General features: G+C 39.1%; 1 protein-coding gene across 1 annotated transcript in view; it reads right to left on the bottom strand.

Annotated features, from left to right (window-relative positions):
• The window catches only part of SLC17A6 (solute carrier family 17 member 6), a 37,911-nt gene extending 17,409 nt beyond the window's left edge, over positions 1-20,502 (bottom strand). The window contains exons 1-3 of the mRNA XM_024764706.1: positions 20,310-20,502; positions 17,333-17,585; positions 15,627-15,745 (exon numbers count right to left, since the gene is read on the bottom strand). Coding sequence (XP_024620474.1) covers positions 15,627-15,745; positions 17,333-17,585; positions 20,310-20,395 — 458 coding nt within the window. The 5' untranslated portion in view covers positions 20,396-20,502. The remainder of the gene's footprint in view (positions 1-15,626; positions 15,746-17,332; positions 17,586-20,309) is intronic.
• Positions 20,503-25,430: the final 4,928 nt, after the last annotated feature.

Here is a 25,430-nt window from a genome sequence, read left to right as displayed (position 1 = left end):
ACTGGGCCAAATACATTTATTTACTTAATGTAGCCTAATATGTACCTGTCCTCAATGGCTTCTCTTCAGAGGTAACTAGTCACTCAGGAGGTGAATATTCTGTTCCATTCTTCCTCTGTGCTGTTTGCTGAATAGGTATCTTTGAGTTTGAGTCAAAGAATAACTTATTTCCTAAACGTTTAGCACAAAATAGAAACTTTCTATTCCTAGAAATGATTATTCCCGTTAAAATGCCACACATGCAGTGATATTAAACTTCTGCCAAATATGGATTTATTTTTTAGAAAATAAATGCAAAAATCCCATAACCTGTCTTTATAAAATAAAAATCCAAAATTGTTATTTAAATTGATTTAAAATGTATTTTCATGCTTGATTACTTTCAAGTTAAAGGAATTTTCACCTCTTTTAAGACTGAAATAACACATGTTCTTGTGTGCAAACCCCAGAACACTTTGGAGGTTTCCTTTAGGGTTGAGAGGAACTAGATAGAAGGAAATGTATGTAGCAAGTTTCCTGGACCTAGTGGTAAATGGTACCTGATCCCAAAGCCCAATGAGGAAAACATATGTTTCTCCTGTTCTGGGAGTTTGAATGTTGAACATGCACAACAGAGAGGATGAAGGCAGCAAGTGCAAATGACACAGGAGTTTTGAGCATATGGGTAGGCTGTCTTGATACTGAAAAACCCGTGTTGAGAGTATCTTTCTGTAGATCCATCCCATTTTGCTTATTATGCTTGATAATAATGAGACTGGGGCTGCTTAAGACATCAAGGATAAAGAGAACCAGAGCTACACGGTGCTAAAGGATTTTCAAAATTGTCTATATGAGTTATGCATCCACCCCATTCAGCCCTTTGGAAGAATTCCTTCAAACTGTCATCTATGAACCAGCTGCATTAGAATTCCCTGGAGTGCTATTAAAAATGTAGATTTCTCACTCCAGACTTTCCAAACCAGAATGTGCTAGGAGTGAAGCCTGGAAATCTGTTCTAATAAGTAGTCCAGGTGCTAATTTTGCATGCTAAGTTTTACAAAAAAAATAAAAACAACAAGAAAAAAAACACTGTACTTTTTAAAATCCAGGTTTATCTAACATGTGTCTTCTTTTCTAATACTGTACTTATTTTGAAAGAATGATGCATGATGTTTATTTTCTATGAATATAGCTTTTAATCATCAGTTTCTTTCTCCCTATTTGAAAGAGTTTTAAATACTGCTATCTCTAGATAAACTAGAGAGAGATGAATTTTATCCATTCTTTAGCTCAAGGTTTCTCAACCTCCACACATTGATATTTTAGGATGGTTAATTCTTTGCTGTGGGATGTAGTCCTGTGCATTGTATCGTGTTAACAGCACCCCTGACCTTTACGTACTATATGGCAGTAGCACAGGCCTCCAAGTTGTGACAACCAAAACCGTCTCCAGCAATTGCAAAATATCCCTTGGGGGATAAAATCACCTGCTAGTAGAGCTGAATCAATTATGAACTATTTGTTACTCAACTCATACTATAGTCAGAGCTAAATTTAATAAGTGCTTATTTAACTTGCTAGACAGGACACTAACATTTCACATGCCATAAAACCCACAACCATCTAACAACCTAATGACATGGGCATTATTAATACACCCATCTTATAGATGAAGAAACTAAACCTGAGATAAGTGAAATCACTTACCCAAGTTGTTAACCAGCCCTAGGTAGAGGAGCCTTGTTTCAAATCTAGTCTGACTCCAAAGTCAGTGGGTTTTGCCACTGGGATTTATACCTAATTATGCACATAATATGTAGTTAGTAATGTGTTTCAGTATTCTAACCATAAATTTAAATAATCATCTTCACAAAGCTACTTGAAATCACACTACTATTCCTGAGATAAAATGTCAATAGATCACTTTAGATGTTTATTTTCCACTCTTACCCTGAATATAGTGTTTCCAATTATATAATCTGTGACATTTCTAAATGCTTCCTACTTTTAACTTTCTTAATCTGTTTAACAATCCACTTTCATTATTAGTGGCCATTGCATCATAAAAATGGATTGACTGGGCTTCCCTGGTGGCACAGTGGTTGAGAATCTGCCTGCCAATGCAGGGGATACGGGTTCGAGCCCTGGTCTGGGAAGATCCCACATGCCGCGGAGCAACTAGGCCCATGAGTCACAACTACTGAGCCTGTGCGTCTGGAGCCCGCAATAAAAGAGGCTCCGCAATAAAAGAGGCCGCGATAGTGAGAGGCCCGCGCATCGCGATGAAGAGTGGCCCCTGCTCACCGCAACTAGAGAAAGCCCTCGCACAGAAACGAAGACCCAACACAGCCATAAATAAATAAATAAATAAATAAATGGATTGACTTTTTTCTAACTATTTAAGAATACAATCCATTGAAATTTTCAGAACCTAGTCTTCTTTTCTAATTTCATGAAAATGATATCCAAATCAAAAACCAAGTTATTAAAATTATGGTTATCAAAATTCTTGGCCAATATGGGAAGACTTTATACTTTTTCTTGATGTACTACATACAGCCAAAACTGAAGCAGCCACTTCATTCAACACTCATTTATGCATTCACACTCCAAACCTCTGTGAGACTATATTTAAGGTACTGTGTGGAGGAGAAGGGAGCTACAATTTACAGAGCACTTACTATACTTTCTCCACCTACATTAATTCACTTAATCCTCACAATAACTCTCTGAGTTATACTTTCTTTTCATTTTATAAATCAGAGAATAGAGACAGACTGTGCAAGAAAAAAGCAAGCAATAGAGCTGATATTTGAATCCAGAACTGTCAGATACAGAAATCTGTAAATCTGCGCTCTTTCATCTACATGATGCAACTAGGCAGCTAGAAAAAGGCAAGGATGTCCTTGGTGTAATAGAAAAAAAAAAGAAAGACAAGTGGCCAAGAGACAACATATGTACAAGAGTACAAATGGAAAGCAAAGGAGAGAAAAGTCCATTCCAGCTGGGGTGACCAGGAAACAAGTCCATCAGGAGGAAACTTTAAAGTTGGGCTTTGGAAGATTAATCTAAAAATGAATGAAGAAATTCCAAAGAGGAAATGGATCAGCAAAGTTTTGAAACATAGAAGAGATTAAATTACATACCAAAAACTCGGGCAGTATTGGAAATGGCTGGACACAGTAGTACACGTGAATAGAAGTAAGAACGTCAGGAGTGAGGTGATGAAAAGGGAAGTTGTGAAGAGGGTTTGATGAAATGTAGATAGGATAAGGAAGGCAAGAGAAGAGACCATAAGTCCATGACATCTTGGAGATGATGGAGTTTAGGGTGATCATAGAGGGAAATCAATTATGCCCCTAAAGTCAAGTAAATATGAAGCTTACTGAAATTGAGAAGAGAGGAAACTATGAAGTGAGGGAGAGAGAAGGTGACCAGCATGCATGTAAGTTCAAGTAAGATGAAGGCTTGCAGGGGAGTAAAGGGGCCAAGGTCAATAAAGTTGGTAAAGAAAAAGAAGATGACATAAATATTGTACAGAAATTTTTGTAAAACTTTAGCCTTATTGCTTAATAAATGTGACTGGAAAGTTATTTAATCTCTCTAGGCTTCTGATTCCTTGTCTATAAAAAGGGCAGTGCTGTGTAATGGTCTAGAGCATGGTTACTAGGCCAGACACCTGGGATTCAAAGCCCATTTCTGTTACTTATTAGTTGAGTGATCTTGAACAGTTTATTTTACTATCTATGCTTCATTCCTCATCTACAAAACATGGATATTTACAGAACCTATGAGTTATTACAAATTAAGCCCCCAGAAGAATGTCTGGCATATCCTAATCATTTAAGAGGTATTAGTCGTTCAATGATTATATTAATCTATTATATTTCATAGGATTGCTGTGAGGCTAAATGAAATAATATACCTAAAAGGCTTAGTCTGGTGCCTGGCACATAAAAATAAATCCATAAATGTGAGTCAGTCAAGTAGAAATAATCATAGCCAATGGTGTTATGCTAGTGTGTGCCAGACACTATTCTAAATTCTCATTTTAATCTAACAACTATATTAGAGGGCCACCACTACTATTCTTATTTCACAGATAAAATAACCAAGTCCCAGTGAGTTAAATACGTTGCTATGGTCACATAGACATTAAGTGGGGAACTATGATTTATAATGACTCAGTCTGATTGTAGATCCTAGGTATTTAACCACTAAGCTCTATTGCACTTTAATAGGGACAGAACTAATACTAGCACTAATAGTGCCAGCAGCAACAGATAAAATAACAAACACTCTGAAAGACCAAAACATTATTGAAAGATGGATTGTCAAAGCAGTGGGGAGTGAGAGCAGAATTCTACTCTATCCTTCTTATGGTTTGTTTGTTTGTTTGTTTATTTAGTATAGTTGACTTACAACATTATATTAGTTTCAGGTGTACAACACAGTGATTCAATATTTTTATAGATTAAACTCCATACAAAGTTATTATAAAATAATGCCTATAGTCTCTGTGCTGTACTTACATCCTTGCAACTTATTTAATTTATACCTAGTAGTTGGCTTTGAAGTAAGTAGTTAAATGGAGAGGCCCATTTCAGGAGGGTTGTCTTTTTATGAACAAAATCTAAGCTTCACAAAAGAAGTGGAAGAAATAGTAAAACTGAGTATGGAAAAGAAGTTCTAGGATATAACATAGTTCAGCACTATGATTTCCAGAGTTCCTCATGTATGATCAGCATCTTAGGAAGTTTGTTCAAACACGGAGTGCTGGGTGCCAGAGCTTCTGATTCCCTAGGTTTGCACGGTGCCTGAGAATCTGCATTTCTAACAAGTTCCCTGGTGAGGCTGATGTCGCTTTTCCTGATATTAGAATCATTGATTTAGCAGTACTATGCTAGATATTCCCCCAGCCATCACACAAGAGACAGATCTGGGGCAAGGGACAGGCCCAGAGAGAACAGAGCTTGTCACCACAGCTGAAGTAAGAGCCTTACCTTTTATTATAGCGGGGAGCAGCATGGGTGGAATGGAAACACCTGCTGAAAAGGACAATGTCCCTTACAAAACATAAATCATAATTAGATCATTTGATCAAGACCCAAAGTGAAGTTCTTTGACCTGGTTTTGATTGTCTTCATTAACCAAATTGACCGAGCAGCTGCCATATTTTTCTCGGGGACATATAAACAGCATGACATAACATTAGTTAAGAATACACGTTCTATGGTTACACTGTATGAATTCAATTTCCAACTCTAATTTCTTACTATGTCTGACCTTGTGCAAGTTGTTAATACTTGAGTTCTCTAAGCCTTACCTTCTCCATTTGTAAAATGGAGATAATATGTCTTCATAATTCAAGGGATTATCACGAAGATTAAATAAGTCAGTTATGAAAGGAGACAGTATCTGGTTAACAGTAAATAGTTTATAATATCAGTTATCATGATATAGAAATTCTCTAACATTAAACAGAATTTTCAGAGAAGTTTTATTCTCTGTCTTTTTCTTCCAGAATATTTTTGCCCTAATTAATAATGCTATTTCTGTGACCACGGATTCAAAGTCATTCTGTATTATCCTGAAATTCTAGAAGCTTAAAGTGCATGAATTCTAGCTCCCATTCTGGGGCATATAGAATTGATTAAAATGCGTCAGCCTCTCAATCTGTGCCTCAATAGTCCATCTAAAATACCTGACAGGAAACAAACAAACAAAAATTGACAGCCTTCTTCAGATCAATTTTACTTGTCTTGGAATCCCCACAGACTTGCCCCCAATACCTACGCACCATACACGCATGCATGCCTTTCTTTTCCAGCTAATTGCCTCTCTCAGATATTCCTAAAGCACTGTAGATCATTTTTATAAGACTTAACCCAAGATATCATGTGTTCCTCCATCCCCCACGTTATTTGTGTCTCTTGGAGGGCATAGTCTAGGTCTTTCATTTCTTCAAACTCCTTGATGGTAGTAGAATACTTTGCTTGTGGCATGCTCTTAAGAAATGATCACCAGTTACTTTTTTATAAAGATTTTAAATCGAGGGAAATGAAATCTTCCCTTCCTGAGATATAAGTAGGTGATAACAGGTCTTTTTTCTTTGAGCTTTCTTTATCCCAATAGCCTTAAAATCAATTGACCATTTATTTGTTCTTGAGTTTTTAATGGGGACAAACTGCTGTTCTGGGTATCCTAAGAATTCTAGGAAGCTGAGTTACTCTCATAGAATAACTGTAGGATGGTAGCTATGGACTATAGAATTTAGAGTACTCCTGTGGATAAATCCTCACTTGAAATAGTTGCTGAGTTCAAGTACATGACCCAGTCTGGCCTCATCCTTAAGTCTTCCAGACAACATTGTGGAATCTCCTGAAACCAACTGCCATTACACTTTCTGTTCAGCACAACATCCTCATTAGCTTTTGAAACCACTGTCTTTGAAGCTCTGCTTTCAAAATTAAACTAGGTGGTAATGCTTCAGAGGTGATATATTGTTCTCTTACAGAATCTCTCCATTTATCAATATTTAACATAGTTGTGTATGTTGTATTATGCTTGATAGTCATGATTTTTGTTTGGCTTGATGTTACAAAAACAAATATAAGCATTGAATATATTTTTGATAATTCAACAGAAGGAAATAGATTACATACTAAGAAACATTTAATATTCATGTGAGTTTTATTTTCCCTAGCACCAGTCTCCGACACACAATTACATTTCACGGCAATATTGCCCTGAAAATATTACCCAGCATTACCTGTTTTTCAAGTTTATCAAAAGACTTGTCTAAAAATCAAAACCATGCAAATAAATAGATATTTTAAATTATTCCACAGCTGTGCTGCTCTTTCCTATGAACCTAGCCCTGCACTAAGTAATATAGTAATTTTTTTTAAAAAGAGACTATAAAATAGATTTTTTTAAAGAACATACACACAAATCTATTCAATAGGAAAAATATATTTAGTAAAGAAGCACATCATTTGAAATCAGACATACTGGGGTTCATATGCCAGATCTTCCTCTTACCAGATAGTGATCTTTGGAAAAATAACTCTGCTATTCTGTGTTCAGTTCTCTCATCAGTAAAACAAGTATAATAATGTCTGCCTTATAGAGTTGCTATAAGGAAGAATGATGATATGTATAAAAAGTTTAGTGATACATATATTTATTATTCTATTTAATTCTAATTGCATCTGCCTCCTGAAATGGAAAACTAAGGCAATTATGAAGACAATTTATATTTCATATCCTCTCTCTTCCCACCCCCAATACAAATGTACTGTTTAGGGTGAGGTAGAAATTTTATACCTGAATGATCTACTTCACATTGATTGAAAAGCTCTTCTGATATTCACTCACCCCTTTCCACTTCACATAATTAGAGTGTCTCTTCTGTGTTTCCGTGCAATGGAGCTGGCTTTCTGTTTTTCCCCATTTTAATCTAAAAGCTAGATTTCTGGACTCTTTTTAACTATGGATTAGGAGAAGGCTGTCCTCTACTCCATCATATAAATTAAACAGTCATGCTACTGCTTGACATCAGGAGGCTCAAAGAGAAAATTTGTGCTGTTTTTCAGATTCATTTTTACAACCTTTTTGTCTTTTGAAATTCCATTGTGGATTTTTTCAGGTGCATTTTTCAATGCCTCGCCATAGGTTAAATGTTAAACTTTAAAACATATCAAATAATAATGTAGTTTATCTGAGAACGTTTTAATGAATTGGTGATTATAGAATAGACATTTAAGACTCTATTCAATATAATTAACCAATTACACATTTGTAAAATTAATCCAATTTCTGATTTATAGCCTGGGTTTTCCATTTGTTTTGTTTTTTGCTTTATAATCCATTTCAGTTAAGAAACTCACATAAGGTCTGATCACTGCTTCTTCCAAATAAAGGTGAATAATGTGAAGAAAAATAAAGAAATATTATATTTTACATTAAAAAACTTTTTTAGAAATAAATTCTCCCAAATAAATATTTTTCCATTTTTAAATAAATTTTTGATTTTCTGGCTTGTAAATCTAGGTTATCTATAATATCAGGCAGTATTTATATCAGTATATGTAATATCAGGCAGTATATTTATATCAGTGTACTTATATTTATGTTAATACCATATATAAAAATAAACCATCAGGGAAATTCTAGCAAATTACACGAATTTTTTAGCAATAAATGAAACTAATATATTGCTTTTGCTGAACAAATAGTCAAACTATCTAATTAGTAATTAGATAAATATTGCTGAACTTGAAGTTCCAAGTAATAAGATGAATCTCAACTAAAATGATATTTTATTCTGTTTAAAGCCCTTCTCCTTATAATTGGCAGCTAAAGTGCTACCTTAAAAACCCACTCCTGGTGCAAACATAAGTAAGTAACTGGGTTGAGAAAGAAAAGCAAAGAAATGTGCAAACTAAATATGAAATATCTGAAGTTTTCTGTGCCTGAAGAACAGGATTAGAAACTGATGGGTGCTCTAAATGTCTCAAAGAACATCGTTACAATTTCTGTGAAATGAAATAAGAGCCATTTGCTTATTAAGATTGTTTCAAAACGATAACCACTTGAAAGCTACTTAAAATTGTTGTTTTCCTCATGATTTCTCTTGCAGCAAATGACATACTAAGATGAATTCAATTTGCTTATTTTCAAGTTAAAACCTCATTTTACTTGTTTCTCTTCTGCTTGTTATATACACACACATACACACACACATACACTCCAGTGTTCTTAAAGTGATTATATGTAAGATAATATAATCATTTCACACTGTAAGACAAAAAAGGGAAAAGAAGTGTGTGTGTGTGTGTGTGTGAGAGAGAGAGAGAGAGAGAGAGAGAGAGAGAGAGAGAGAGAAAGAGAGAGAAGATAGAGAGAGGGAGAGGAGGTTCTATATTACCAAACGGATTGCCAGAATTGAGAGGCATATAGTATCCCTGATACAGAAATGTTTGGAAAAGCAAATGCAGTTGCTGAGAACCGGCATCACGCCCTGCCTGATGATTAACATTCATTGTGACCCAGAGTGAGTTAGCGGTGAAATTCCCAGTCATCTTCTTTTTCTATGACCCATAGCCACAAACAACCTCACATATCAAGCCCACCCGACAAGGATTTGCCCGGAAGATGTGACAGGAACACTGGTGATTTGTCATTTCTACAGATGATATCTATTTTCCCGGAATCAATCAATCAGTTTCCATTTGCGTAGGGGCTTGTCACTTAACAGGGATCTAGTGTTCCTCACCCCAGGTGTGGCACTAATCCTCTTCTAGAGGGTCTGCAGGAATAGACTGATTCGGCTGTTTAATGGATTTAATCTAATCAAATCAGGACTCCAATGCCTCCCTTTGTCACATCTGATGCCCCCATTCCCAAATTAAAAAAGGAATACACAAGCACAAGCCAGCCCTCTGGGTCCCTTGGTACCTCATTATGTTGTAAAAATGACTTCATCACTCATGACAGAGAAATTAGACAGCCCCAACAGTGGCATATGGCAGCAGGAGAATCATTCTACCAGCTGCCCACCTGACTCTCTCCTCCCTCAAAATCACGTCCCTCCCCCCAGAGGCTGCTTCTGCACTGCAGTAGTAGGCTGTGGCAGCCGCAGGGGAAGGCAGACCTAGTAAGGGTGGGAGGAGAGGAGGATGGAAGGAGAGAGAAGCGTGTGTCAGCAAACCACGTGCAAGCCCTTAGGGACCCCTCCTCCCAGATACATCTATTCATCTCCTGGAAAGGGTATTTTCTTTTGTCAGAAGAAAAGAAGGCCTCTTCTGCATTGCCCCAGATACCTAACCTATAGAGCCCACAATGGGAAGATGGCTAGACGTTTGATAGGCAGCTAGATGAGTGAAATAGAGATAGTCACCTCTGGCCCTAAAAGACTGGAGGACTATAAACCAATTCCATCATAGCAGGATGGTGGTCTCTTGCAGCAGGCTTTATGAAAATAATCTGAATTATTTTCTCACCAAATGGAATTTGCAAATATTTCTCACTGGAAGTGTTAAGAAACCCCTGCTTGCAATCCACGTTACAATGGATAAGTAAGTGTAGAGGAAAAAAGATGATAGGAGAGAGAGAGTGAGAGAGTGAGAGAGAGAGAGGGAGAGAGGGAGAGAGGGAGAGAAGGAGAGAGGGAGAGAGGGAGAGAGGGAGAGAGGGAGAGGGAGAGAGTGTTTGGTGATGAGACTTAAGAATCTATTTCCAATGCTTATTACTATATATAAAGCACATCTTCATTATTTTATTTCTGTGAAAGAAAAATGACAGAATAACACCAGTAAAATTATTTCTTTCTGGACTTAAAACATGAAGATGTGTTTAAAATATCTTTGTTCATCTTCCTAAAGATCATTCTCACATTTTCATAATCAGGCAAGCCAGATATTTACCTAAAGTATATCAAATTCCACTTACATAAATGCACATTAGTAAACAGTTCTATAATCCATGTATTAAAATTTGTTCATTTTTAAGTATAAATCTTCTTTTTATATCAGTAGTACAAATTGAGCTGTATCAATCAAAATTGCAAGGAAGAACCTCTTCTTTCTTGTAGACAAAAGCTTTAAACTATCCCAGTCACGCTCAAACCTCTGCAATCTTCTAGAAGCTCAAACTCCCAAAGGGCTGCATCAGGAGAAAAAGTTCCAAATACCATGTTTTTTCCTCCAGAAAAATCACACTATTTGTCTAAGTCATTATCAAGTTTGGATTTTGCCTTTTGCAGGGAAAAGAACAGAAGCACTCATGTTATGGCCAAATCATTTGGGAGCCAGTACACACACAAAAATACAGTATGTTTCTCCTGCCACAAAAATCTAAGAATCCCTTGGGCCTGCTAAAGCCTTCTCTCTCTGATTCGTGGATTTCTGTCCTGGATTTGGGACATGATAGATTGCAGGCACTCATTCAGAGAGCAGAGGGCTCAGCTTGCTACTGAAAGTGAACTTTGCGATAAAGCACATAATATGAGGCAGGGATGATAAATTTCAACGTAGAGAGAGCCTGTGGTCATGTATTACTGGACACCTGAGTTTTAGTCACAATCTCTTTGTGACTTTGAGCCAGTCACTGCCTCCCTGATTCTCTATTTCCTTTCCTGGTGGATAAAGTGAGAGGATTGGATTAGATGAGCCCTGTCCAGGTCTAATATGGCTTCTTTCTGTTATAGGGAGTTCACTATATGCTACAGATACATGTGATCCTCAATCTCTTATCTGAATAAAGAACTGTTTTCTCTTTAACAAAAGTCAAGTTAGAAACTCAAGAAATGCCTGAAAAGGTAAAATGTTGCACTTGGAACTGAACCCTCTTTGAATAAAGGATAGGGGTGGGGGAAATAATCTTTAATTTTCATCAGAGAAGACTAACCTCAAACTTAAATGGATTTCTCTAAGCACATTTATAATGCCTGGCCAGAATTCAAAGATTGCATGCACTGAAATACTACACTCTTGGCTATAAGTAATTTTTTAAGACAGCCCTTTACGAGCCTTCAAATGAGACTTATGACATTTTCAGTGAACAATAATTTTAATTGTGAATAGTGTGTATGGGAAAATAATTTTAAAGGCAGAAATCTGACATGTGAAAAGAGGTTTTTTATCACAATAGAAATAATCTTTTTGCATTACTAATACTTACAACAAATTTAAACACAAGTGATATCGAGTGCCCATAAGAGGTTTTTTCTTTCAATTTTTTTCTGAATTAAGATGTGATTGAAAATAAATGATAACAGCCAACAATTATTGAGTGCCAGGCATATCTAAGAACTTTACACGTATTCTCTTAATTAGCTGTCATGATGCTCATATCAGGTAGATAGTTTGATTAGCTCCCTTTTACAGAAATGCAAACTGAGGCTCAGAGATGTTAAATAATGTTTTAAGTCATTCAGTTATTAAGTAATACATTCAGAAGTCTGAACCCATGCCATTTGGCTTTAGATCCTGTATCTTAACCACTATGTAATATTGCCTTTTGTAAAAGGTGCAAAACACTTTGTTGTGATGTCTATTTCATTTATTCCACAAGTATCTATTATGGGTCAGGGTCTCTTTGGATAGAGCAGTGTAAATAACAAGGACAAAACTGCTTGCACTCATGGAGCTTACGTTTTATTGTAAGAAGGCAGTTACTTCTTAGTTATAGATCAGAAAGAAAAATAGCGGTATGATAGCTGGCAATAGTGTTACATAAATAATTAAAGCAGAGTTGGGAAGTCAGGAGGACAGGAGCAGAACAGGGAAAAATTTAAAATAGGGCTTAAATAATATTGCCACCTAGACAGAGGCAAGAATAGTCTTTGTGAATACAATATCATCCATTAAAAATATAGTGTTGACCAAACTTCCTTTGGTAAATCTGAACCTCTTTGGTTATGCCTTTGTAAAAATTGTGTTGTTTCTCCCACTAAATACTTGACCAGGTTCCTCATCACTCTCTAAATGCAAGATAAAGATAGTTTTTTTTAGCAATTTCACATTCATAAATTTTTGAGTTACTGTAAGCCCTATGCTCTTTATTGTTTAAAGACAAAATTAATTTACCTCCAATACCTTCTTATCACTGTATTAAATGTTCTCATCTTAAACATTACAGATTTTGTGAGGAATCTTCCTTTGATTCCCCACTCTAAAGTCCTCCATGGATTTGACTAAATTCTCCGGCCCAGGATGTGCATTAGCCCTTTAAGGAAAGGCAAAAGAAAAAAATGGTGCAAGAGGTCTCCCTGAGACCCAGTTTCCTTTCGCCACTACTCTCCCACCTTCTCTCCTCATTGAGCAGGACAGCAAGCATACTTAGAATAGGACAAGAAAAAGGACCAAGAATCTGTATTCTGACCAAGAGTAGGGCTGCTTTTGCTTAATCCATGAAATGGAGAAGCCAAATTATCATTTGTTTTTCATTGAGAAATCTGCCAGGAAGTGTAACCAGAAGCCCTTCTCTCTAGAGGAACTGTCTCCACACACTTCAGTTCCTCTGCTCTAGTTCCACCCACAATGCTGATGGTAAAAACTTTCCAAAATGAGCTTCTTTTACACCTAGAGGGAAAGGACTCTGTCCCCAGTATCTCACCCAAGGGAAATCTTGTTCTATTATTAAATGATCTATAGGGAAGGGAGAATGGGTATACAATGCCTGTAGGTGGAAAACTGGTCTTGCTGTGTTGTTTTTACTGTTTTTGAAAAAGGAAATATACATCTTTCAAGCAAATTCTAAAAATCTTTAAAATTTTGTATTAAAAAAGTCTTCCAAGATAAAATTCTATGTAGCATGTATAGGACTAATTGGACATTCACCAACTTGTCAATAAAGGTGTTTCTGGGTGATTAAGTTATTTATGATTTTTTATTATCCTCTTTTTAATATATTTTTATTTGATATGTAATACTTTTATAATCAGAAAAGGGAATGTTATACATTTTAAACCTGTTTTCACAGGGGGCTGTATATTTCTCACTGTATGTTTTGTAATATTATTTTCAAAATAAAGCAAGTATGTAAAAATCTTAAAATGTGATAAGGAAGTGAATCTATACTCTTCTATCTGTTCACAAGATTTTACAATAAATTTTTACTTTATTTTCTCAGTCTTGGAGAATACAAAGCATTGTGTATGAAAATATTGTTTCTCTTCCCTAAATATCCACTTAAAGGTAAGGTGATTTTGGATTCAAATAATAATTCTAAAATTCAGAAAATTTTTCCCTTGAGGAAAATCTACCGAACAAATTAGAACCTGAGTCAACATCAGTCTTTTCTTTACTAAACATGACACAAATGCTAGCAATGAGCTTGATTTTTTTTTTTTTTTAACTAAGAAAACCTGTTTACTGACTTCCCAGTGTTAGAAAGAGGGAACGCTGGAGCATCCCTGGTGTTTTTTCCTGGCAGGAAAATGTTAGCATTTTAACATTTGGCAAGCTGAAGGTTTTGACTCTGAAAAAAAACTTAAAGGCACAGCCATTGTATTTTTATTTCACATTTTATTGAGTTTTCTTTTTTGGTGACTTGTTGGATGTTTTCCCACTGAAGTGAAAATATTTTACATATGTATGTTTGGAGTATCTTTCTGGGAAGTTTGTTTGGCTTTAGAAAATATTTTTAGGAAAAAAAGAGATTCGAGACACTGCATTTTGGATATAAAAGCCAAAACTCTAACATGTTCATTACCAGTAATATTCCTTTACATTTTTCTGCGTTATATCAATTTTTAAAATTTATCCCATCCATAAAATTGGGTTCTCTACACAGTTAATAATTTTCAGTTTAAACTGATTCATTTTTTAAAAGAATATTTTTTTCTCCTGTTGGGTCTGAGTATTAACCATAATCATGTCAAGGTAAAGATGATATTCAAAAGGCACTATTCCTAATCTATTGCACTCTCCTCTCGACATTTTGAAGGTCAGTCCAAAAATCCTCACCCTAGGGGCATTAAGCCTAAAATAAATTTCCAAGAATCTCTCCCTAGGCCTTGGAGATGACTGAGAAATCTTGCACAGGAAAACACCTCTGGTGAATGGATTGTAGGTGACAAAAGCCAGGGAAGGGGCCTTGGAGATTTCACTGAGGGATAGGGAGAGACCAGTTTAGGAAAGCAAAGAGGAGATCAAGACTAGAGAGGTGCCCAGTTCTAGATTACTTCCCAGGAACACTTGACCTTTTGCGGGGAGCGAGAGGGGTGAAGTCATAGGTACAGGGTCTGAAAGAAGGCCCAAAGTCTTTATTTGGGGTCTCTATGTAGCAATAACTGAAAGGGTGGAGTGCATCTTTTCTTTCTCAGCTTAACACTTAGATTCAAGAAGCATTTAGTTTTATTTATCAAAATACACACAATGAAGCAAATGAAGCTGTCTCTCACAGTCGGCGTGCCAGGCTGTGCTCCTTGACACCCCCATCCCATCAGTCCTTTCGCCTCGTATTTAGGGGTGCCTCTGCAGGTGGCGCTGGGGGCACTGCTGAGGGCTGGCGCTAGGACCTCGGCTGCAGCCACCACCGCGGCCAGGCTGGAGGCCTCTGGCAGCAGCTGAGCGCCTTCCCCACCCCCGCCCCTACTCAGCAGAGCTCATTAACAGGTGGAGTCGCACCCGGGGCGCCTGAAATCCCGCCTGGCTCCATAGAAACAAATCCTGCAGACCCAGAGCACCATCTGGGCGGGCTGTTTTTTGCGCTCTACGGGGAGGTCAGCATCACACGGAGCAGGGGCACCCGAAGGACGTGCACACCAGAGCGCAGTGACGCCCCCCATCCCTTTGTGCGCTCGGCGGCGCCGTCTCTGCTCCCCGGCTCCCCGCCTGGCCTCAGCCCCTAGCAGCCACGGAGGCACGTCGACCATTTCTCGAGAAGCAGGTTACGCCAGGGCAGGGAGGCGGCGGCGACAAAGTGCGCCCGCCGTGGAAAACCCAAATCCTTTGGGGCGCCTTATTCTGGAACGAGGCACAGTGTTCGAGCCCCGCGAGTGGGTTCCAGGGTACTAGGAGACCTCGCCCAGGAGTTCCCCAACCCCGCGGGGCCGTCGCCCCTGCCCGCGGCCTCCGCTGCCCCTCGGAGGGTATAAGTCCCACCTCCCCGAGCCCCCGCCGGGCTCGATGCTTTACCTGTTGGCGGCCAGCCGAGAAGCGATGTAGCCGCCCGGAATCTGGGTGATGATGTAGCCCCAAAAGAAAGAACCGTGGATCATCCCCACGGTTTCCGGGTCCCAGTTGAATTTGGCTTTCTAGGGGAGTAGGAAAACAACAAAACAAAAAACAGGTGGAGGGAGAGAGTAGAGTTAGTGCTTGGGCTGAAAATTCATGTTCAGTAATTCTCGGTCGAACAGCCCTCACCGCCCGGGGTACTCCCAGCATTCTGAGCATGGGGGTGGCTTAATTTTCGTTTCGTAACAAAATTGAAGCTGTATCTTCTTACGGAGAAGAAATGCCTCTTTTAACTGAAAAACCGTGCTCGTTTGAAATGGATTGTGATTAATAGCGAAGTTGGGCGCCCTGGCTTTGCTCCCCGACGACTGCCAGGAAGGTCGGATCACCTCTGCGAGCGAGGAGTCATCAGGGCTTGAGTTTGGGAAATGAGGACTCCCCACAAAGGGATTCTGTTCGCTGGCTGGGGAAAGAGACACCTGACGCGGGTCCACTTAGCCGACGCCGACCACGCAGTAGTGGAATCGCTTGGAGAATGGAACCCAGCTGGAGAAATTCTGGGGAAGGGAGGTGGGGAGCTTGGGATGGAAGGTGCTGAAGTCGGAGGACCTAGTAGGAAGGATGGTCCCAGCACAATGGGGATGGGCATAGGCCAGAAAGATTTGAAAAAGCCCGGGGAAACTGGGGGACTCAGTGGAGGGGAAGGGGTTGTTCAGAGGTGGTCAGAAGAGCGGGAGAGGGTGTGTCTGAAGGTCGGGGCCTAACTCCGCCCTCACCAGCCTGGTCCGCCGCACAAGGTGAACCTTACAGTACACTGGGGAGAACTCTCTGCACAGGAAAGATGAAAGAGCCCTTATCCGGCCTGGGGAACTGGGGACTCTTATTTTTCCCCCCTTTGAATAAAATTATGAAACCAAACGCACTTTGCACTGTTTCCCGGAATACCCAGGGCCCATCAGCGCTCACAGCTTCCCATCCACAGCCCGTCCCAAATTTTGCATTCCAACCCCCAACCCTTGCTCTGCTTGGCTTACGTTAGCTCAGATCACTAAACAGGAAGTCAGGACCCACGGGTTTCTTTGACCTTGACGTTGACCCTCCTCTCCCTAATCGTCACCCAACGCACATCCTAAGATTACGGGACTGGCTTCCCCGTGACCCCGAGACTGTCCTGCGCTGCATCGGCTCCTCTCCGACAGTCAGGTGGGACGCTCCTAAAGACCCCTCGGCTAAAACTGCCCATATGTGTGCACAGTTGTTTGATTTGTTTTTCGGTTTCGTTTCATTTTGGTTATGGAGAATGTTGGCGAGAATTGGAAGCCGGGGAAAATTATAACTAATCTGCTGCTCTATTCTTCCGAGTAAAAGAAAATAGTTCGATTTAGATTTAGCGGACAGTATTAAGGACCAATTCCTTGTATAAAGTCACTCTCCTCAAAAACCTAGTGAGCCAGATGTTTTATTTTACACTTTGCAGGGGAGAAGAGGAAGGCCCAGAGAACAGAAGAGACTTGCTCCAGCCTGAAAAGGGCTTGATTATACTGTCGCGTCCCAATCTAGAAGGGCAGTGCTCGAGGGGCCGGACAAGCCTTCCTCATTCAATGGGGATAGTGGGGCTCAAACAGGTGAAGTGGCTTTGCGAAACCAAAGGGCCAGCTGTTGCCCACCTCCTTGATGACCTTGCCCCCGCGGTGGATGGTGCTGTTGTTGACCATGTCCACGATGGCCACGCCCAGGTTGCAGCGGATGCCGAAGGAGATGCAGAAGCCCAGGCCGCTCATGATGGCGATGATATAGCGACGTGGCAGACCGAAGCACCTGCAGTCGCACAGCGGCGCCTTCTTCTCAGGCACCTCCAGGGGCTTCCCATCCTCCGTCAGCTCGATGGTCTCCCCGGTCTCCTGCTTCTTCTCCAGCACCCTGCGCGGCACACCGTGGGGAGGCAAGGACGCCACGGGTTAGGCACCCCGATGCCGGCCCGTTACCAGTTCCCAGGACCGGTCAGGACTCGGGGGATGGGCCCTGACCTGCTTCCCCTCCCTCAGGGGTTAGGGTGCTGGGGCGCCACCAGGCTTCAGGACCTCCCGGGCTCTCCAGCCTTCTTCCAGGCTCCCTCCCCGCGGCAACATCTCTTCAACTTTAATATCTTCTGTCCTATGGCAACCAGTGCCCATTCCCTCGGGATCCACCCCACAGCGCCTTGATTCACGTACACCGCCTGAGCCTAACTTTCTTGCGGGGTCTGCAGTTTGTAAGGGTGACCCGAAAGGCGCCTTCTCAGCGCCTGTATAGACACCTCCCGCGTGCAGTGCTCTGCCCAGGCGACAGCCGCTTTCATCCAGCCACCCAGCCTCCCGAGGGCTGCTCCCTGGTGGGCGGGCCCAGGCACAGTCCTGCACCCACGCTACTCCTTCCTTCCCAGCCAAGTTGAAGCTTTCCGGGTTGAGGACACCGGGATCCAACCCCCTACCCGCCAGCTAAGCCCGGGAGCCCCTGGCACCAAGGCCTGTCCCGTCCGGTGCCCAAGCGGAGAAGGTCTGCGAACACTCTTTCAGTGTCACGCACTCTCCTTTCCCTTCCACCAGCTCCTAGGATGCCAGTTCAACATTTACTCTCCTGTTACACAGCTTACTCTTTTATCCCTTGTTACTTGAGTTTGAAACAAAGGCCTCCACAACATATGGCCGACACCTAAGATTCCTACTGCCAGAACATGAATAATTAATTATTCACAATCTTGTGTCACTACTATCTCAGTTACAAACACCGAAAAATGTCATGGACCCATTTCCAAAGAAGTAAAATGAGACTCCCAGATTATACCAATGCACCCGCAAATCAACTCTGGTAAGATGTTCCACACCAAGGTAGAAGATCTCACATTTATGTTTCGTTTTGTGTTTTTTAACTTGCATAGTATTTCCTAAGATTTCACCCCACTGATTCAGTTGCTTTTAGGCTTTCTTCCTTGTGGGGAGGGGAAAGGGGAAAGCAGAGTGATAGAATGGTTTTACTAAAAGCTGATAGTGTTGTTTTGGTCCGCAATATATCAGCGAAATTTCTGTTTAAAAGAAGAGGAATGTGAAGGGTAACACACCGTGGACCCTTGAGATGGATATTTAAACAAAGAACCTCTCTGTTTACGATTTGCAGATGTTTTCCAATCCACCATATATCTTTTTTCTATGTGTGCCCCTTTAAATGATTATATCCACACACAATTGTTTTCATACCCGCAGGTAAAGCGAATGAAAATTTTAGATCAATTTCAAGAATGCATAGCTTGGGAGACGGCTGTCAAGCAATCTGAGACTACCAGAAAAAAAATGTCAAACTTCCAAATTCTACAAAATACCAACTGGGGAAACATCATAACTGTATTTGCGGTTATGTTAATACTTATTCCTAAAGCCCAATTCCAATGTTAGCGTACAGAGCAATTTATTCTAAGAGAGAAAAATTCAACAAATGTGATTTTTTTTCATATTGGCTTCATGTGCTCATATATGCAAAGTTAAACTCTGCACCTGAGCTCCCCACCTGATGGCAGTTGAGCTGGGAAAGAACAGCTCTTTCCAGGGTAGCTGCGGGACTGCAGGGCCTTTGCAGTATCTACTGCCGCATAGGTGCATGATGGTGCCTACAAGAAGCCCACCAGGACCAGAGAGATTTGGAAAATTGGGAGGTGCCTTGGTCATTTTCTTTACATATCCTATATATTTCCAAAGGCTTCAATTTCTCAAATGCAAAAATTACCGCTCTCTTAGAATCATTTATCCTTTTGTTTCTGCCCCTTCTTCTTGATTTTCACATTATTAAGAAAATGTGTATTCATTTAATATTCTTGAAAAAATTTAAAGTTGTAAAATTTACAGAATAATTAGTATAGTGACTACAGGGAAGATTAAAATTTTAAATCATTTCTAGTACTTCCAAAGTCATTTTGCTGGTTATTATTATGGCTTTTCTTAAAAGCACTGTGACATTTCCCATGCAAGAAATAGACTTCTAGGAGAGGTCAAATAATTAAAAATGCATATACATTGTTTCAGATTTAAAGAGAGGAACTGTTTCAGCTATCAATTATTGATATATTTTGATTCTTCTTCCTTCAGTACAGAAGGAAGATTCCACTGGGGGATTCTCTACTCAAGTGGTTTTAAAGCTGAGACCCAGCTTTCTTTTCACCACTACTCTTCGGAATTTTATTGTTTAATTTTTTAGGTGGTTGTGTTTTTTATTCATTTTTCTGCATTAAAGGAATTTACTTTGGTGTCACTATAAGCAACACAAGAAAGGCTCTTTGAACAGGTGCAGGTCATTTCTTAATTGTAAAGAGGATAAATCCTCGGTAGGAAAGGATAAGAATCTGCAGGTACCAAAACAAAAATCACACACACACACACACACACACACACACACACACACACACACACACACACACACACCAGACAGGTTAATTTAGTGCAACATTCCTGAATTACTAAGTAGGTTTCCAGAGCAGCCCCGCTTCAGCAATGAGCAACAAAAAAGATTTTCCGAACATATTACAATCTCTCTAAGCAACCAGGATTTAAGGAAATAGCTCTGCAGATTTTTTTTTCAGGCTGAGTCCCAGGCAAACAGAGGTTTGCTTTTCCTTACCTGTAGATCTGGCCGAGGGATTTTCCAGCAAAATTCTTTAGTCCCTCTTTTCCTGGGGTCAAAATCCTTTGTTTTACCGACTCCATTCCTGCAAAGCGTGGTGTCGGCTCTTGCCAGATTTAAATAGAAATCGCTAGGAAAGGGGAGAGTTGCGCATATTGTCTTAATCGCTTAAGGTAGTTGTAGGTTTTTTCTTCTCAGCAGAACGGTATCGGTGTGCCTCTTGCAAGAGTGCGAGTGAGAGGGGAGGGAGAGTGAGAATGAGAATACAACAGAATAGCTGCATGCAACCCACGGGTTTCCTAATAGGAGAGTTGGTAGACACAATCAGAAAGTCTCATTGGAAGGGGAGGATCCGGTGGCAAAGGGCGCACGCAGTGCCATGGTATTTGGGCGGGTGCAGATGAGTCCTTGTCCTGGAAGTCAGTCCACTGGAAAACAATGTAAATTCCCGGTTTTGAAAGCCTTGTTGCTGTCAAATCTTCTGCCTTTTAAACGTGGGCGGAAATACCACAGAACCCTTGTGTAAGGACAAAGTCAAAAGAATAGTACTTTTAAAAATGGTGCCTTTGCGGTAAGGAGCAGAGCAATTCCAAAACTCATGGGAGCATCTTAGGTCTCAAGTGAGCGATACTGCTTTAGTTTTTCCTCCTTGCCCACGATCTCCTCCCATCACGCCGGCGCAAACTCCGCTCTGCGGTAGTGTCGAATTAAGATGGAGAAAGCTTGCTGCTCTTTGAGGACGTGAGTAAATAACAGATACACTGTTCTGATTTGGGCAGCGTCAGGGAAGATTTTGTTTTCAGCACCGCTGACAGAGCCCGTCTGGGCGCTTCTCGGAAAAATGGTTCAGCACCAAGGACAGAGTAAGTTTCAGGAAAAGGGGAGGTTTCTTTTGGCTGGCCAGGTTGCCAACTTTCTAGGGGAACTGGGAGGATGGCCCTGACCAAAGACTATACTGGGGATCTTCAGGAATGGATGCTATGGAAACCAAGTGAGAAGAAGTCATCATCGCCAGGGTTTGCAGGGAGCATGGTGCATTTAGCTCTGCAAAAGAGAAAGACTTTATTAAAAATTGACAAGTTACTTCTAGTTTCCTATGTTTTGCCCAGCACGCTGATGCCAGCTCTGACAGTGTTGCAGGGAAGGAAGATTACAGCACATTTTACTTATGTTTGTGTTATTCGGGGCACCGGGGCTCCCTTGAATATAAAATATATGTATACAAAGTGCATAATTATATTGTTCCTGTGTTTTGTTTTAACCCCTGATAGGTAAGAAAAAAAGGAAGGAAGAAAGGAAGATAGAGAAGGAGGAAGCAAGAAAGAGGGATAGAGGGAAGGAGGGAGGTGGGGGAGGGAATAGAGAAATAATTTAAAAAAGAATAGTTTTCCTGTGTTCTTGGTTAAATAAAAGACAAGCAGTTTAATATAAATTCCTTGGAATTGTATACTTCTTCACTTAACTAATTTTCAGCACACTACTGAAATACCAATATACTGATGAAATTTGTGGCTATACCTTGTGCTTGTTAACAAATTATCATTGATGATATTTTCAAGATTTATTTAAAATTATTTATAATCGTTTAAAATGTAATTTTTATTTTGTACCATCTTCTCCTAAAGCAGAACTACAGAGAGAAATTCATGTAAGATATTTGCTTTCACATATATAGGAATAGCATCAATGAATCTATTTCATTAAGCAAAGCAAGAAAACAATGCAAGCTTAATGTTAATTATTAATGCATTTGACATGAATCACGGACCTCTTAGATGAAATTCAGACAAATAGTTACAAAACAGATTGTCCTTGAAACACATTCGCAAAGTCAAAATCCTTGAATTTCCTTTAAGCCAACAGGGGGAGTAGATTTTTCTTAGGGATTCTGTTACCATATCTCAGAAGTATGGATCCAAGTACAGAAACATGTAAGAATATTACCCAAATAGGCCAAATAATACAATGAATATGCATACACTGAATGGATAGCTGAAAAAAAATTCAAAAGTAGCTAAAACTACCATTACTAAATTTAATATTTATCAAATTATATTTTCTATGAATTATAATAAAGAAAAGGATACCAGAAGCATCTTTCTCTTATTTTGTTATGCATTAAAATATATATTGCCTATTACAATACTGAACAAGATTTTTCTAAAACTCTGGAATGCCTCGAAATAGTATCTACCCCCAAGGTGATCAACTGTAAAAAGGGAAAAAAGAAAACTCATTAAACTACCTTCCTCCAAACAAAAGATTCAAGCTAGTCAGGACTTGACTCATCAAGTGTTTTTCAAAATATCTAAGTTTTTCAAATCTTTAGTGACCAAGTTCATTAAATTTAATTCATTTAGGGATATCCATTATTTTGAAATTCCAGAAAGTTATATAAAAAATAGAAGTCAAACAGATATCTGTGAAACTACGATGGTGACATAAAAATGATTTTTCCAAGCATTCCTGCCTAAGTTTCACCCGAAATGATTAGAGATTTAAACCACTGGCAAACTTGATTGCTAAGTCATGTGTGTGTGTGTATGTGTGTGTGTATATTCATATATGCACATATATATGAATGATACAAATCCAACACAAAAGCATTGTTTGTAGAGTAAAATAATTACATTCATCTTATTGAAATCAATGTCATTTGGCTCTCTCCTCCATTCTCTTGATAAAAGTGTGAGTGTTTAAATCAGAATTACTGCTAATATTAATCTATTCATACTAAAAATATTTATTTAGTGCTAAAAATTTCACTAGGTTCTGAGGCTGTTCCCTGAAAGATCTCACAAGCTGCATGGGAAATAGACACATAAATACAATGACAGATACTTCTGGGTGAAACTGGACAAGTTAAGTAACCCAGCCTGGGAGTATAAAGTGTACAGAAAAGATTTCAGGAGGTGATATTTCCTTGTCTGTCTTAAGACTTGAAGAGAAACTTAGTCCTGTAAAAATGATGACAGCCCAGGAAATTGGGTGGGGAATGATGGTGGCACTTGGGGAGATCCCAGCCAGAGGAGAGACATCTTGAGCAAAGTCATAAACAAGGGGAAAATGTTGTATGTGAAAAATTACAAGAATTGTTGCTAGGCTACAATTTAGGCTATTCTTAACAGCTACACCCAATATTAGAGACACATATTTACATATTACTTACTAATCCAACATATTTTCTTCATGCATGGTCCCCAAATCCAAACACTGAACATGTACTTTTGTGACCTTACTTTCACCAGATTTATCTTTATGCAAGGAAATATTAGTAGTTATACATATGGCATTCATTTAGGGACATTGAAAAAGTCTTCCATTCTCTGGACACCTTCCCTTACTGTTAATATTTTCCATCCAATTTTAGCCTTAAATTACATTATTAGGCAATTCTTTCTCTGGTAGAATTGTCCCCTTTATCCAAGCACTCTTAGCAATAAAAGGAGAAGGTTTCATTGACTATAACTAACATGTGTAGTGTTACAATTTATGAATGACTTTCATTTACATTATCTCATTTATTCTTTGGAATGATTCTTCAAAATAACTAATTTCATTCCCAGTTTATTGAGGAGGGAAATGAGATTTAATGAATTGCCTGAAGTCATGCAACCAGTGATGAAGAAGCAGTATGGGTTAGAGTAGTTTTTCACCATTTAAGATTTTGTTAAAATACAGATTCTGATTCCATAGCTCTACAGTGGAGCCCAAGATTCAGCAATTCTAACAAGTTCAGGGCTGCATCTGTGGATCACGATTTGAATATCAATGGTGTAGATTATGAAATGTGAAATCAACTGACCTGCGTTTGGGTCCTGGCTCTGCTGATTAGCATCCCTGCAACTTTGAATCAATTACTTAACTTTAATAAACTTTGGTTTCCTTATTTGTACAAATGAAGGCTTGCAGTAAGTGATCTCTATCAGCCCTTCCACTTATAAAAGTCTCTGACTTTTTCATTAATTTATTCATTGATGTAGAACACTATTTTCTTCATTTCTTCCACCCTAAGATTTTTTTTATTGTATTTGAACTAAACAGCTAATAATGAACTGAAAAAAAATGCCAATGATATAAAGAAATATGTTCCTTTCTGAAAGTTCTATTTTCTTACATATTTAAAGAAGTCAATTTATTGTTTGTGTTTTACTGAGTATTTTTAAGTTTTATAAGCAATTGTTTAAATAATTGTCATCATAGTAGTCTTTGAAATTTACATACGATATTACCCAATAGCAATGTTACGTTTGCATTTGTTTATATCTTTGTGGTAGGAAATACTTTTGAGAGATCATTTAAATGTCTTGCGAATGTTGCCCTCTGGTGGAAGGATAGGTTATTATTTTAGAAGCAATTGTCTTTAATTATGTAATTAAAACTGTTTTTCTTCCTTCCTTCCTTCCTTCCTTTCTTTCTTTCTTTCTCTTTCTCTCTTTCTTTCTTTCTTTTCTTTCTTTCTTCCTTTCCCTACCCTTCCCTTCCTTCCTTCCTTCCCCCTTTCTTCCTTCCTTCCTTTCTTTCTTTCCTTTCTTTCTTTCTCTCTTTCTTTCTTTCTTTTCTTTCTTTCTTCCTTTCCCTTCCCTTCCCTTCCTTCCTTCCTTTCTTTCCTTTCTTTCTTTCTTTTTCTTTCTTTCTTCCTTGCCCTTCCCTTCCTTCCTTCCTATTTTCCTTCCTTCCTTCCTTCCTTCTTTCTCTCCTTCTCCTCCTCCTTCTTCTTCCTCTTCCTCTTCCTCCTCTTCTTCTTTTCTTCTCTTCCTCTCCCTCCTCCTTCTCCTTCTTTCTTGGCACTTGTTAAATTAAAATCTACACCTAAAAATATGAAGCATCCTCTGTGGGCAATATGTTTGCAATTACCTGACAAAATACTAAATGTCCTTAGAAATAACTTGGTTGTCTGGGAGTCCCTCAGTTAATGAAAGAGTCATTATAAAGAAACTTCACTCTGTTAAGATTTAGAAATGACGTGGTAATCATGGGGTAAAAATGGGTTAATGTTTTCAGTCCCAACAGAATAAATTGTGATAATTTTATAAGTATTTTGAAATAGTTATATAAGTTTGATAAGCTTCCTTTCTCATCACCAAATATGCATATATATATATATATATATATATA

This window comes from Neophocaena asiaeorientalis, unplaced genomic scaffold (assembly GCF_003031525.2).
Source record: "Neophocaena asiaeorientalis asiaeorientalis breed wild unplaced genomic scaffold, Neophocaena_asiaeorientalis_V1.1 scaffold230, whole genome shotgun sequence".
Taxonomy (NCBI): Eukaryota; Metazoa; Chordata; class Mammalia; order Artiodactyla; family Phocoenidae; genus Neophocaena; species Neophocaena asiaeorientalis.
The sequence above is the reverse complement of the archived record's forward strand: the minus strand, read 5'-3'. Positions and strand labels throughout refer to the sequence as shown.